At 44.2% G+C, this 15,000-nt stretch overlaps 1 protein-coding gene across 1 annotated transcript in view; it reads right to left on the minus strand.

Moving 5' to 3' along the window:
• GNL1 (G protein nucleolar 1 (putative)) overlaps nt 1-15,000 on the minus strand; it is a 969,220-nt gene that overhangs the window by 851,205 nt on the left and 103,015 nt on the right. Inside the window, exon 3 of the mRNA XM_044084464.1 lies at nt 768-904. Within this exon, the coding sequence (XP_043940399.1) occupies nt 768-904 (137 nt within the window). The remainder of the gene's footprint in view (nt 1-767; nt 905-15,000) is intronic.

The following is a 15,000-nucleotide window of genomic DNA, read 5'->3' on the forward strand; positions in this document are numbered from 1 at the left end:
CTAGGCAAACAATTTTGGTTATCATTTTAATTTTGCCTTTCTCAGCAGTCATTCATAAAGTAGTCACTTTTTTTGGAATCCCTTTTATTTCCTTTCTTGTAATGCACCTTTAGGGTCTCCATTTTCTGCTACACTACAGCTTCCCCAGTAGCCACCTACCTTAACGCTATTCCACATTTGAGACTTGAACCAGATAACATACCAGTTAGGGTCTCTAGGTCTCATTTAGGCGTTACGTTACACTGCATGGGAGGTCAGAGGAAAAGGGAGCCTCCACAAATACTTGCACAGGTAGGTATATTAACGTATGTTATATCCTTACCACCTACATGCTTCCATCACTTATATCAGCCTTTCCATAACTAAGGCATGGTCTGAGAGTTTCCCATCTCATGTTAAGGGAAGCTCCATCTACCAAGTCAAATAATTACCCCAGTCTACCATTCAGTTGCCAGCTTCAACCAGGGCTATAGATATTGCAAAGCCCTTCCTAGCATGACATCTCCAGCATCTCCCCAGAAAAGGAGGTGAGAAGGCAAGCTTCTTCACTTCTCCTTTCCTCCTACCAGCTCCAAAATGAGACACCTACGCAACTAATCAAATACAGGTCATGTGGGTCACAGTTAGGGCTTTGTCCCTCTACTCTTTTGGAACTGACAATTAAGTCATTTGGTTAAGGAAGCTAGACTGAAAACAGGGTTGAGTCAATCAAAGGTGAAACACAGCTAAGAGGTACTAGTCTAGAAAAAAAAAACAACTTGTCTCACCAGATCCAGGTTTATAAATGTCATCTATATCCACTTCTAGGTCCTTCTCTTGCAAGGGTTCCAACACCTTCTCTTGGGCAACTTTCTTTCTTCGCTCAATTTCTTCTCGACTTTCCCTCTCAAAATGTAGACGATATCTACAAAAAAAGACAAAATACTAAAAAAAAAAGAATACATTTCCTATTCTTCTGTAAAATGTTATAAGACTCAATAGTGTTTTTTTCATTTTAGATAAATCAATTTTGAGAGTAGTGTCGTCTTTTTTTTTTTTAAATTGGTTGTCTCACTTTTTTTTTTTTAACCATGTTTGTCTCAATCTCACCTAACCAATAAGTTCTTCTAAATGCCTCTCCTCAACCACATATGCTACTGAATGTCCCCCAGACTTGCTCTAAACATGTTCAGGGCCAAAGAAATCAAGACATCTTGGGGCAACATCACACTACTGCCGAAAAAGCATTTTTCCCCTTTTTTCTCTCCCCTGCATACATCCAGTAATACCCTAAGGGTGGCATGTGCATTAGGAGTCAGCAATATACTGCCCATCACTTCAGCAAGGGACTGACATCAAACAGGATACCCTTGCCCACTCTCAGGCAGTACCATGCTGCTGTTTCCCTGATCTCCTCCATGGAAATCCAACTGCATGGGCATGCTTGGCATATGTCTCTGTCACTCCTCCACCCCAGAAAAGGCATACCATCCTCCCTGCCACAGCTGTCAAGCACCCAAGCCACTAATCAAGTCACCTAGGACAAGCTAAAGGTCTGCCTTGTCCACACAAATGGTGATATAAAGATTGCAAATGTCTTAACATAAGGCAACACAGTTAAAAGACAGCAGAAAATTACTCCGCTAAAGCACAATGTTTATTATTGTACTACTACTATTACTATTTTTTTGTGTTTATTTCTTCAGAATGAACAAGCAAAATCATCAGGGAACCTAAATAAACTGAACCGGTTCAATTAACTAAAAATAAACTTCTTTAGTGAATTAGAAATAATACAGTTTGCTAATGCCTCCCTGCTAGATACCATTTAGGCTGCAATAAGCAAGTCATGTTTTGGATATTACTTTATATAAATCACACCTGGGCAGCCTGGAAACTAGGTTATATAAGAAACCTGTTAAAAAATACATAGTTGCATCGTACTAGTATGCATCCACCTTTTATCTTTAAGAATGTTGTTGATAATCAAATGGTGTGTCGCTAGACTGCATATTAAAGATAACCATATGTTGCTACAATTAACTAATACAGCACATGATTTTATATGTAGGAGTTATAAAACAGTAAAGTTGTTAACACCAGAGATAATACAATTCAAGAACGGTATGCTGACATCAGACCAATTTTCTCTAAGCAACCCCACAATACAGGGATAGTTCAGCAAAGTAATAATGTTAATAAAGTTAGAAGATGCATGCTAACTTATAATCAAGATACAAAGGCTGTTAAAGCCATTATTAAATATACTCGACAAAGAAGGGGGTCGAGAGATCTAAATATCTAAGTTAAACTAAAAAGGGCTATATATAAACCACAAAAACGAGTTTTTTAAGTACCAAAAAGGTAAAAGTTAAACCAACCTGCCTGAGCCGGTAGAAGAGCACCTCGTCAGCTATAGTGGCAAACGAGATCTGGGTAGTTACCGCCTAGCATTGTGGGATATAGGGGAGCCTCGAGCCGGTGGAATTAGCTCTCGAGCTTTTAGTATTACCCGAGTCGGGCGAGGATCGGCTCCGAACCCATCCAGCAAGAATGAAGGCGAGATTGACGACTTAACATTAAATACTGGTCCATTTTGTCTGCAGTACCAGAGATTAGGAATTCTACAGGTGAAAAACCAACCTTTGGTTACAAAAGATGTCCTAACTTAAAGAATAAAGTATGTTATAAAGAACAACCTCAAAGTATTAAGCCCAATAAAGTAAGAACACACAGATGTAACAAATGCATGCACTGTACCAGTATTAATACTGATAAAAGTTTTACCCATTCAGTCACTGGCAAAATATTTAATGTACGAGTGTTTGGAAATTGTGATTCTAGGAACATTATATATCTAGCTACTTGCCAGTTATGTGATGCATATTATGTAGGAGAAACCAACAGAAGGTGGAAAGATCGTATTAGTAGTAATCCCTCCGAAATTACTAGGAAACAACACAAATGCATTATATAAGCATATTTATAATACAGGCAACACACACTATTTTAAATTTATGATTTTATTTCAAGTTAATGAATCCCTACATGGTGGTGATATTGTTCAACATATTGAATTAGAGGAATGTTAATGGATTTTGCGACTCAGGGCTCATATAATGCCAGGTTTAAATGAATTTGCATCTTTAAAGCCCTATTTGAGAGGATTACATCAGAGGGTGTAATTGTATCATATGACTTGCATCTATATAAATGGCTTTAGTAACGGTTTTAAATCTTTATAGTTTTACATAAAAGTTTCCTCAGGCACATAAAGTTGCATATTAAAAGTATTTGACTCCAGTTTGGTGCTACTTGTTTACAGTGGATTTTACTCTTTTTTGGCTGTTTGCACTATAATTTTCCAGTGGATTCTTCTTCTTTTTAGTGCTTACAAGAATTTTCTACTTATCCCTGTATAAGGGAACTCTCAACTGTCTATGCACATCCAAACAATGCAGAAAGTATTCACCTTTGTTCAAAAAACTGGGGAAAAACACAGGAAAGGGAATATAACTATTAAGATTACTCAATGAGGCCACCCTGGGTAGAAAAGAAGGATTAGTGTGGACAGAAACACTATCTTTATGAAACACCAGATAAGGAGGAGAGCTTGTAGCTCTGAAACTCTACTAGCTGTGGTAACATCCACCAAAAATAAGGTTTCCAAGATAATGGAAGTCTGAAGTAGCAGAAGGTTCGAAAGGAGGGACGGCAAGGACTTGCAACATGAAAGGTAAATCCCAGGGAAGGACCAGATCCTGAATGGGCAGGAACAACACAAAGGTACCTCTGAGAAAAGTATCAGAAATCTTGAGAGCAACCAAGGGAACACTGTTACTACCAACATGAAAATTAGAAATAGCTGCCAAATGCACCTTAATCATAGACAAACTAGTGCCTGAGTAAAATAATTCTGCAAGAAATCTAGAACAGTCTCTAAAGGAGCTGAAAAAGGATCATATCCTCGAAATTCCACCCACACTGCAAAACGTCTCCATTTGCCATAATACACTTTACTAGTAGAAAGCTTTTGGGTCGAAGATACAATATGCACAAAACTATCAGACAGCTTGGGATTCCTGGCTATCAAGAGAACTGAAGAAACCATGCAGTTAGTTTGAGGGATTGCAGACTGGGAGGATCCAGGACACAAGGGATGGTACATCAGAAGAGGTCAGAGAAAGGGGAAAACACACCTGATGAGGTCATAAGGCAGCTATGAGGATGACTGTTGCTCTGCAACAGGCTTCCTTCTGGAGAAATATGACAGTCAGAGGGACTGGGGGCCAAGCGTACAGCAGTGCTGGACGCCAAGCATAGAGAGGAGCGTCTCTGGGTGACTGCCCCTGAAGAGGGACTAAGGCATAATAGCTGCTTGCACTTGGTGTTGGAAGGGGAGGCAAAGTCATCATAACACAGAGTGCCCCAGCGCTAGAAGATCCAAGCTGTCACTCTCAGATTCAGAGACCACTTGTGAGGAAGAAGAATGTTTCTGCTCAAACTGTTGGCCAGAATGTTGGACTTTCCTGGGTTATGCACTGCAAGCAGAAACGGTTGAGATGAGATTATACATCTCCAGAACACTGATCTGGATATTGGCCTCCGCAAAAGACAGGACCCTTGAATGTTCCTCTCTCTGAAATGCCCCCACCCCCACCCAAGAAGGTTGGCATCCGTGGTGACCATGGCCACAGGAAAGGGAAGAACAAACTGCTTCCCATCAGTCACTAAGGGAGACTGTAATCCCCATCGAATCTGACTGACAAAAGTATACAAATTTACTGGAAGGTCCATTAGATGGGTGAAGAATGACCACTGCACTGCAAGACTCCATTGCACAGCCCTCATACGGTACCTCACTAAAAGGACTAACCCTACTAAAACTGGCATGTGACCTAGAAGTTTCAAGATCGACTGAGCTGGTGGCTTTAAAATGGAAAGCACTGAAACAGCCTGGGATTGGGAAGGCTGATCAATATGGAACTTGGAAGCTTGGCAATCTGACTGACAGTAATTAAGTGGCAATCTATGAATTCTAATGTCTGAACAGGTTGTAGACTAGACTTTAAATAACTTGATTGTAACCCATAACTGGCCACATAACTAGAGTTGGATGTCTCTGGCCATGATTAGTGACGATCACATGTGGGCAGAGAGGAGCCAATCATTCCAGCAGATGGAAGACCTAAAAAACCTGCAGCCAGTGCCTGGCTGCAACTACTGTCATGCACTTGGTGAACACCTGGGGAGGTGGTGAGACCGAGTGGCAGGGGTCTGAACAAATAATCATCGGTCCCGAGCCAGCAGAAATGCAGAAACCTCCTGAAGTGCCTCTCTATCTTGATATGATGGTAGTCTTCCTTCCTCAACAGAGGTAGAATGGATTGCACCATGACCATCCGTAATGTGGTATATTTTACAAAAGTATTGAATTTGCTTAAATCAAAAAATGGACCTGTGGTCCTTGTTCTTCTTTGGCACCAAAAAGAACCTTGAGTAGACCCCAGATGCTTGCTGGCCTGATGGGACTTCTTGGGTAACCTGACAGGTCAGCAGCTTCTGAATCTGTAACACTGCCTGCAGTTTCTGACAGGGTGTAATGTCTGGAAGACGTCTACAATGGAACCTTGGAATTTCTAAAAGGGGAATGGTATAACCTTTGGATACAATCCTCAAAACCCATGCGTCTAAGGTGACAGCCTCCCAAGCTTCCGGGTTAACAGTCAAAAGATCCCAGACTGCGGGACACTCAGGCAACCCGAACAGTGTCCTCAGGAGAAGACTTTGTGGAAGCCCTGATTTTGCAGACCGTCCAGGAATTGAGCTTGCAGGTGCACTTGATGGCTAACCTGCAGAGTGGGTAGGAATGAGTTCCCCCCATTTGTTTATGTACCACATAACTGTGGTGCTGTCTGTCTTTATCAAGAGTTGTCCTGGCAGGATAAGGTATTTGAAGGCTGTCAGTGCATTCTGTACAGCTAACATTTCTTTTTGATTCATATGCAGGTGAATTTGTCCTGGGCGCCATTGCCTTGAATGCATTTGCCTGCCATGCGAGTCCCCCATGCATAATCTGATGAGTCTGTTGTCAGGATTTGGGCAGCGGGGGGTTGAGTGAAAGGGAGTCCCCTTGTTGTGGATGCAAGCCTCTGCCCTTAGGCAAGGAATGATAGGAATCACTATTTCCAGGTCCTGAGAATGTTGACACCAGAGACTTTTTAAGTATCACTGAAGTTTCCTCACATGCAGTCTTGCATATGGAATTAGTAGAATGCATGAGGCCATGAACCCTAGGACTTGCAGTATTTTTCTTGCAGATAGCTGGGTTTGGGTGGCTAGTAGTTTGAAGTAATTTGTCAGATAAACCTGCTTTTCTGGAGTGTGGAATGCCATCTGGGAAGTTGTGTTCAAGCTTGCTCCCAAGAATACAATCTTTTGGCTGGGTACCAGATGTGATTTCTTTTCACTGATGGTATACCCCAGAGAAGTTAGGAGTTCATAGGTTCATACTAGGCTATCTGCCCTAGGGTATTTATAAGCCTAGCCCAATTGTGTTTGGCTTACGCCACCCCTTGATTTGAGTATACTGTGCCCTTCTTAATGTTTAGTTTACTGTGCCTCTGTCTAATAGTGACACGGAAGTAATCCCCGGGACAAACCTACGATCCCCCATCCACTCATCAAGATTCTTCTTGAAGAGAGTCAAGTGAGGTGCTCTGCCTAACATGAATTGGAATTCTATTCCAGAGCGAAGGGAGCCTCTGGGTTATGAATCTGTCCCTCCAGCATGTTCTATTTATTTCTGTGCTGAGGTTCAAGTCCCTCGAGCGCGTGGCTCTAAGGGATTTAGATTTACTGAGGTGGAGCATGTCCATTAATTCTGGGTTGGACATAGCTTTATATGTCAGGCATAGATCGCCTTGAAGTAGGCGGTATGCAACTGAGTAGAGCTGGAGTTTTTTTAACCGAGCAGCATATGGCATCTGTTTGAGTCCCTTGATCCTCCTGGTGAGGTACTTTTGGGGTCTTTCTAATTGCTGCAGGTGTCGGGTAAGGTACATCCCAAAGGGGGCATTGTATTCTATGATGGGCCTGATGAGGGATGAATAAAGGGGCGCGATTACCTCTCTTGATCTAGATGTGAATCCTTTCATGATGAGGTGGGCTATGTAGAAGGTCTTTCTAACCACTTTGGCAATGTGGTTGTCAAAGGAGAGATTGCTATCAACTTGGGTTCCCAGATCCCCAATTACTTTCTCTGTACTTAATGGGTTACCACCCATGTGGTAATTTGTGGGCACATTGTTTTTGCCGAAGGGTATGACTATACACTTTTTGGCATTTAGCTTTAGACCATGGCTCTGGCACCAGTTATCTGTCTCTGCGAGACCTTTTTGAAGGATGTTTGTGTCAGCTGGAGTCTCGATTATGGCGCCCAGTTTGCAGTCATCTGCGGACTTGGTGAGCCATAGTCCTCCCACGTTGGCCTGTACCTCAGAAAAGTAAATACCGCAAAAGAGAGATCCCAGGATAGAACCTTATGGGACGCCACTTGTGACCGGTTTCGAGTCTGACATGGCTCCAGCAACTCTGACTCTGTGGATTCTATCTTTGAGCCAGTTTGCGACCCATCTTGTGACATAGGGGTTTATATTTAGGCTGGATAGCTTATCTATGATGCCCGAGTGGGGTACTGTGTCAAATGCCTTTGCGAGGTCCAGATAGGCTGTGTGGACTACCTTCCCTTCATCTATGGCCTTGGTGACTGTTTCGAAGAAGTCGACCAGGTTCAAAAGGCAGGATCTGCCTTTGACGAAGCCAAATTGGGTAGGATCTAGAGTCTGTAGGTCCCCAATGTCTTTGTTTATGAGTTCCATGATGATCCTCTCCATAGCCTTGCAGACTAGGCTAGTCAGGCTTATGGGGCGATAGTTTCCAGGGTCCGCAGAGGCGCCACCTTTGTGGAGTGGGACCACTGTTGCTGTACGCCATTCTTTGGGCACATATCCTGCAGTGAGGCTCAGATTGTACAGCAGTTTTACTTGAGGGATTAGTTCTTCTTGGAGTTCATGTAGGACGCAACCCGGGATGCCATCTGGTCCCATGGAAGCAGTGTTTTTTGCTTTGGAGAGGGCGGCCTTCACCTGAGCATCAGAGATGTTTGGGATGCTGCACTCTGCCAGGATAGATACTTGCTCTTTTGGGGGGGGGGGGTGGAGAAGTTTGCACTGAACCTGTCTGCCAGGATATTGGCGATGTCTGTGGGTTCAGTGTATTTTTTGTCGCTTAGAATCAACTCAGAACAAGTCTGGGAGTTGCATCCCAGGTTCCAAACATAACATAACTGAAAAAAGCCTTATGATTGTCTTTAGTGTCCTGTGCAATTTTTCTCTCGAAACTGGCCTTGGAGGATTTTATGAGGGATCGTAATTTTTTGCTAGTACTGATCAGAGATGCCTTCCCTTTTAGGGATTTTGCTCTATCATGTAGTAGCTTCCTCCTTCTGTTGTACAGTTTATTTATGGCTGGGGTCCACCAGACTGGACACCTGCCTTTGGATGATTGGGTCTTGATTTTGTTTGGGATAGCATGATCCATGCATTCCTGGAGATGTCCGCAGAATGCATTTATATAGGATTCTGCAGTTTGGGCCGTAGTATCCACTGGCCCTGGGGCCTTGAAGGATTCCACTTCGGTTTTGAGAGTGTGAAGTTTGCTTTTGAGAAGTTTTTCACTGTGGTTTTCTGGGCTGGGGGTGGGGTCGGGATGTGGATATCCAGTGAAATTAATTTATGGTCTGATCTTACCAATGAGGGAAATACTTCTGGTATGGAGCATAGAGTCTCCATGTTGGTAATGATCAGGTCTAGTATGTTTTCCCCTCTTGTGGGAGCGGTGACTAGTTGTTCCATAGCATTTGAGTTTATAAATTCCAGGAACCTTTGGGCTAAGGTGCTGGGGCTTGAGTAATGCTCCCAGTCTATGTTTGGGTAGTTGAAGTCATCCAATATAATGGTGTTCGGAGAGATCTTCATGTTCTCCAATGTTTTCAGGAAAGCCGAGTGGGATTCCTGACTTTGAGAGGGTGGTCTGTAGGATGCTATAAATTGAAAAGCAGTCTTGCCCACTGTCAGTTGCACATTGATGGTCTCCGATACTTCGTGCAATGCCTCTAACTTAGACAGCTTCATGTAGTCGAGGGAGGTACGTCTCAGGTCATTCACGCCAGCATGTACAATGACCGAGTCATATTTGTATTTGCTTTGGAGTGACCTGAGTGCTTGCGTTATGTGGCGGATCCTAGCGCCCGACAGGCAGCTCACTGTGACCTTCTCTTTATTCAGCCTGGTGAGCGGGACGTCAGTGTGTCTGACAATAGAGTCACCTATTACAAGAGTATCAGGTGTTTTATTCAGCCTTAAGGGCTGTGACTGCTTGGCACACTGACTTTGTGTGCTATGTGTTGTACGTGTTTTGTTTTGGGGTAGCGTTTGCTTGGACGTCTGCTTTGGAGGTCTCTGTTGCTTAGGTAGATTTTTATTTAGAGCCTCCGAGTATGTTTTTGTGTTTTTATGTGTTTGGTTTGCTGTTGTGGTGGGACTATGTGATACTGGAATTGTGTTGTGTGAGGTTACCTTCTCCTCCTGACTGGTTACACCAGTTTTGTGATGAGAGAGCTCAGCCTCCAGTTTGGCTATATGCTTGCATCTCTCACATATATTTGAACCTGTTTGGAGGAGGAGAGGGTTGTCCGTGTACATGAGACAGTTGTAACATTGCCTCAAAATTCCCAGATTCACCAGCTGGACTGGAGAGGAAACCATCGACTGACCTTTGGACATGCTAGAGTAATATAGGGAACTGAATTAAAACGGACCAATAGGGGACAAGGTAATCGTAGAGAGTATAAGAGTAAGTAGTGCTTATGGTTTATTAGTGCTAACTTGTAAGATTACTTATTTGGACCAGTGAGGGGCCTTAGAATGAGAATATGGTGTTTAATTTGAGAGATAGAGCAGTTCTAAGGAAAAAAGTGAAGAGCAAACTTTGTGGAGCCAGGAATAGTTTAAACCCAATTAGGTGGCACTGCCCGATGTTGCGCTATGCGCAAAACCGCTCAAAAGAGGGTTTTAAGAGATGGAGATCAAGGAGTTTGGAATTGACCCAAAATGGCCAATAAAACTACAGTCTCAAGGCAGTAACCACTCCCACAGAGGCAGGCAGGCTGCTCAATGTTTATCACTGCCACTGATGAACACAGAGACTTCCCTTTAGCCCAAGCAAACAATGGCCTCCAAGAAACTTTACAAACGTCAGGTGCTGAAGTAGCAATTCCTGACTGTCCGCTTGAATCAGGCAATCGTCCAAGTATGGGTAAATTTGAATATTTCTCTGCCTGCAGTATGCAATGGCTGGAGCCAGGCACTTTGTGAATACCCTGGGCGCAGTAGATAAGCCAAAGGGAAATGCAGAGAACTGATAGTGCATAGAGAGTCTGCCCTGAAACGTAGATATTTCCTGCAAAATTCCCTTATGGGGCTGTGCAGACAAGCTTCTTTTAAGTCTAGGGTGACTAGCCAGGAGTCCTTGGCTAGCATAGGAAGCAGCTGCTGGAGAGTAAGCAGTTTGAATTTTGGTACCACCAGAAAGGAGTTGAGAGTTGACAGATCCAGAATAGGGCACCAAGAGTTTTCTTTTCTGGGCACCAGGAACAGTCTGGAGTAGAAACCCTGTCCTCTTTGCTCTGTTGGAACAGGTTGAATAGCCCTGATACTGAGAAGAGAAAGTACTTGCTTTTGGGCCCCTGCCTACTGGTTTGGAGGAAGGTCTAGCAATCCGCTTGGGGTTGGCAGTGAGTGCAAGTAGAATCTGTATCCCTGGGATACAATGTTTAAGACCCATCGGTCCTGGGAATTATACTCCCAGTTTTTTGCATGCAGGGCGAGTTTTCCTCCTAGGGGTGCAAGTACTTGGGCATGGCTGGGAAGGATAAAGGACAAGTCATTGTGAACTTTTTCCATAAGGGGGTGGCTTACCACTCCCTGTTTTTGAGGTGGGAGCACTCTATTGTTTAGATCTGTGCATACTCAGACTGTAGTTTTTGCGGTCTGTTGCCCCTGGGTTTGGACTGAGAAGGTCTGGGAGGGACTGGAAAGGACCAGTTTTTTTGAAGGCCAATGCCTACTGAATCTAGGTGGCTGAACCTGTAAGAAATCTTTAACAGTTTGCATAGAGTTAGCTTTTTCCTCCATCTTTTTAAGAACTTCTTTTGCTTTTAAGCCAAACATTCTTGGTTTAATGACGCATCTAGTAATTTTTGATTTGACATGGTCTGGCAAGATTTGTTCCTTCAGCCAAGCATGCCTTCTCAGAACAGACCCAGTGACAGCAGCCCTGCAAGAAGCTTCTAAGACATCAACACAACAATGCAAAGTATGTTGACCACCTTGGTTTGCAGAATGCATTAACTCTTGTAAGTCTTTATTTTCTGCACAATCAGGAATCAACAAAAAGTTTTGTTTAATTAGTTCCATAATATGCTGCTGGTACTTCAACATGTGAAACTGGCAATTTAAAGCCCTGATGGCAAGAGTTGCAGAGGTATATACCTTCTTACCCCATCTATCTAGAGCCCTACAATCCCTGTCCAAAGGGGTAAGGTTTTTGGCTGTAGTAGCCTTAATACCTTTAGGTCCCAGGGAAATGGTCTCTGGATCCGCAGTGGGATTTTTTAAAGAGAAATTTGTGAGAGTCAGGTACTCTGTAGAACCCGTCAGGTTTCTAGGAACTGGTGGTAAAGTATCAGAGGTAAGACTTGATTCCATGAAAACATCATCTACAATATCCAGGACAGGGGGTACAGCTAGAGGCCTATGCTGAGGCAAGTCTAAATTCTCTCAGGTCTCTTTTTGGACTGTAGGCAGTCCTGGCATTCCCAGTGGAAATGCTTTCTTAGGGTATGCAAGGTTTCACTCAAAGAAAAGTCCTCTGGGGGGGAGGCAGAGGGAATGGAATCCTCTGCATCTGAATCCTCATAAGTAGAGAAGGGTATGTTCCTGGTAATCACAGGGGTCACAGTCATTGGACTCCTGGTCTGTAGAATTAGAAGGACAATCAATTCTTTGTCTTTTAGAGGGGGAAGGCTGGCTTCCCCTAATTAAAGTAATAAGGTCTTCAGCCATTCTAAGCATTTGTTTCTGTGGCATGGGAGCTTGCAAATGTGCTTTGGTCGTCTGTTTCCTAGGCGTAATGCGAACTCTGAGCCAGAGAAATTCGGTAGTTTTAGTCATTAACGAAGTAGTCTGTTTAATACGAACATCGGAAGGTCTGAATACACCCTCAGAAGCCAGTGCCTGCACAGCAGCTCTGGACCCATCCAAGGTAGAGACATCCGTAGGTTCCATAGTCGAAGAAGCATCTCGCGGCATACCGGACTCGGAATGGGTCTCAGTAGAGGCCTGCGAATGTAGAATGGGTAACAGGGGCTGCGAAAGCACCTCACTGAGTACTGGTGGACTGGCGACTAGCTTAACGGAAGCGTCGTCAGCAGTTTGGGAACTATGTGGTCTGTCTCTGTCTTTATCCTTGCGTTTTTCGGAAGATCAGTAGTCAGATGGCTTATCAAAGCCATTTTGGAATACGGAGAACGAGCGAGAAATAATTTAGAGACAAAAATAGCCCAACGATGAATAGTTCGGGCGTTGAACAAGGCACAAAACTTACAGCGAGGGACGTCGTGGTCAGGTGACTCAGTAAGAATGAAAATCTCTGTGAGGTATTTGCTTTCCACAGGCAAGACAATTGTTAACTTTTTCCGGCATCTGTTAGAAAAAAGGATCCCCAACGGGGTACTTAGCTTTAGAAGACTTCAGGTTTGAAACTCGAAAAATGAAAAATTTCAGGTTGCGGCCGACCGGCACTTGCGAACTGCTTCTGCTTTGGGCTCCCGCACGGCAAGAAAAGTTAATGTAATGGCGCCGGCTGCATGTTTTATATCCCTGACAACCTGACGTCATGGAAGAGGCGACCGCATCAGACGCAGAAATCCCAAGACTCTGGTATTCGGGCCGACTGAGGGCTACCTAAAGACAGATAACCCAAGTGTGATGACTGCAACAGTGAAACATGAACAGCCTTAATGTTTGGCCCAAAAAAGAAAAAGCCAAAGGTGGCATTAATAAAGGATGCCTTGAAGCAATCCGCAAAGCTGGACAGTTGCATCCACGCTTGCCAATACATGGCAATGCCAGAACCAGGATGCATTCAAAATTGGCCTCATGGAAATGTTGGCTACAGACAGCAGAGTCTCCAGAGACTACTGAATTTCCAGAGACCGCTGCATCTTTACATTCCTTGACACTTCAGACACCAGATCTCAATGGAGTCTAGTCAAGTGGGAAAAGTAGTAGCCAAGTGTCATCAGAGCCCGAGACACTCTGTTCAGGGATGGTTGAGTTCTTCTCAGAGCGTACTTTTTGGTGGCAGTTGCCACCACAATTGCATTCACGGATGGACACTTACTCCAATGTGGTCGACCCTTGGGAGGAGCAAGAATTTTGTAAAGCTTCTTAGGGATAGACTCCACCATATCGGGGTCCTTCCACACCCACCGAGACACTAAGTCCATAAGCACATCTGGAGGGGGAAATACCCAAGGTGTGGACAGGCCCATGCTGAAGGCCTCAAAAGAACGAGTCCTACGGAGAGGGGGGGTTTCAATGGTCCAGCTCCCATGATGATGAAGCTCCAAGAGGATGCCAAAAGAGGCATCATCTCACGGCTCCTATCCTGAGGTTAATACCCTTGGTGAGGGAACACCTAAGGGAAGGCAAGATGCTTCCTCTTACACTGCCTCTTACCTGAGCCAGGAAGAGGCAGGAAGCCCCGCCAGGGGAGAGGACTGGAGACCAACCAGCAAAGGCTGTCCCAGAGCAGGCTAATGGTGGGTCACAGGCCCAGACAAAAAGGGGATAGAACACCAGCTGAGAATGCCTGACCCATCCCATCTCCTTAAAAGAGAACATCTTCTCCACAACATTGAAGATGGAAGCAGACGCTGGCCTCCTGGAGACAACCGTCCCAGTATCCAAAGATACCAGATACACACCCTAGTCCAGGGGAGCTACTCTTCACTCTGACATAAAGACCGAAGCTGAGCTGCCAAACGATGAAGCTCCAAGCAATAGGGACAATCCCAAAGCTGGGACAATCGATCCCAACCCAGAAAAGCCAGCCTTGATACCACAGCCCCAAGGTCCAGTCGGCTCCGAAAATGCCAGTGTAGACAAGACCAAAGTAGAAGCCAGAACAGAGAATGGCTAGGCCACTGGATACAGCACAGAGGATGGGAATACAGCTGGGCCCAAGCACCTCAGATCCAAAGGAGACGAGGTAGGAAACCAGGGTGATGGAGCCCAAGGTCCAGTGATAAGATCCCAGACACGAAGAGACAAGAGCTAATAACATCTGGGTCTGCATAAAGGACACAACAACTACCAGACTGCACAAATAATAAACTACCAAAGATAAAGAAGCATCACAGCACACAAAAAAGGGCGGGAAGGTCCATTAGTAACTCTACATTAACACAAGAATAAAAGTCTAAATTAGCTAACCAACTACCTAAGCCAAACCTATACTAAACACGATAATTCTAAGAAGGGTAAGGGAAAAAGACAATGGAGAAGAAACTACCACAAAAGCTGTAAGAAAAGGATACACCATCACACAGCTAGATAGAGCTGCTGACAGCAAACTTGATCTGAAGAGTCAGTTGAAGAGCAGGGAACTGTGGGTAAGGGAGGTCGAGCCCAGCGAGCTGACATCTGAAGGATTTGGCTGGCATCAGATCAGATAACCCACAGATTGAAACCAGATGGAAAAGCCATCGGATACTCAGTTCATCACTTTCATCCTCTAACTGGACTTCATTAGAACTAAAGTGTTTATATCAGTCATCCTTACAGCTAAACGATTTAATGCAACAAGATGGACTGCTGCTAGAAAGGTTAGAAGATT

The sequence above is a fragment of the Protopterus annectens genome, chromosome 9.part0 (genome assembly GCF_019279795.1).
Source record: "Protopterus annectens isolate FY-2018-M chromosome 9.part0, PAN1.0, whole genome shotgun sequence".
In the NCBI taxonomy this organism is placed as follows: domain Eukaryota; kingdom Metazoa; phylum Chordata; order Ceratodontiformes; family Protopteridae; genus Protopterus; species Protopterus annectens.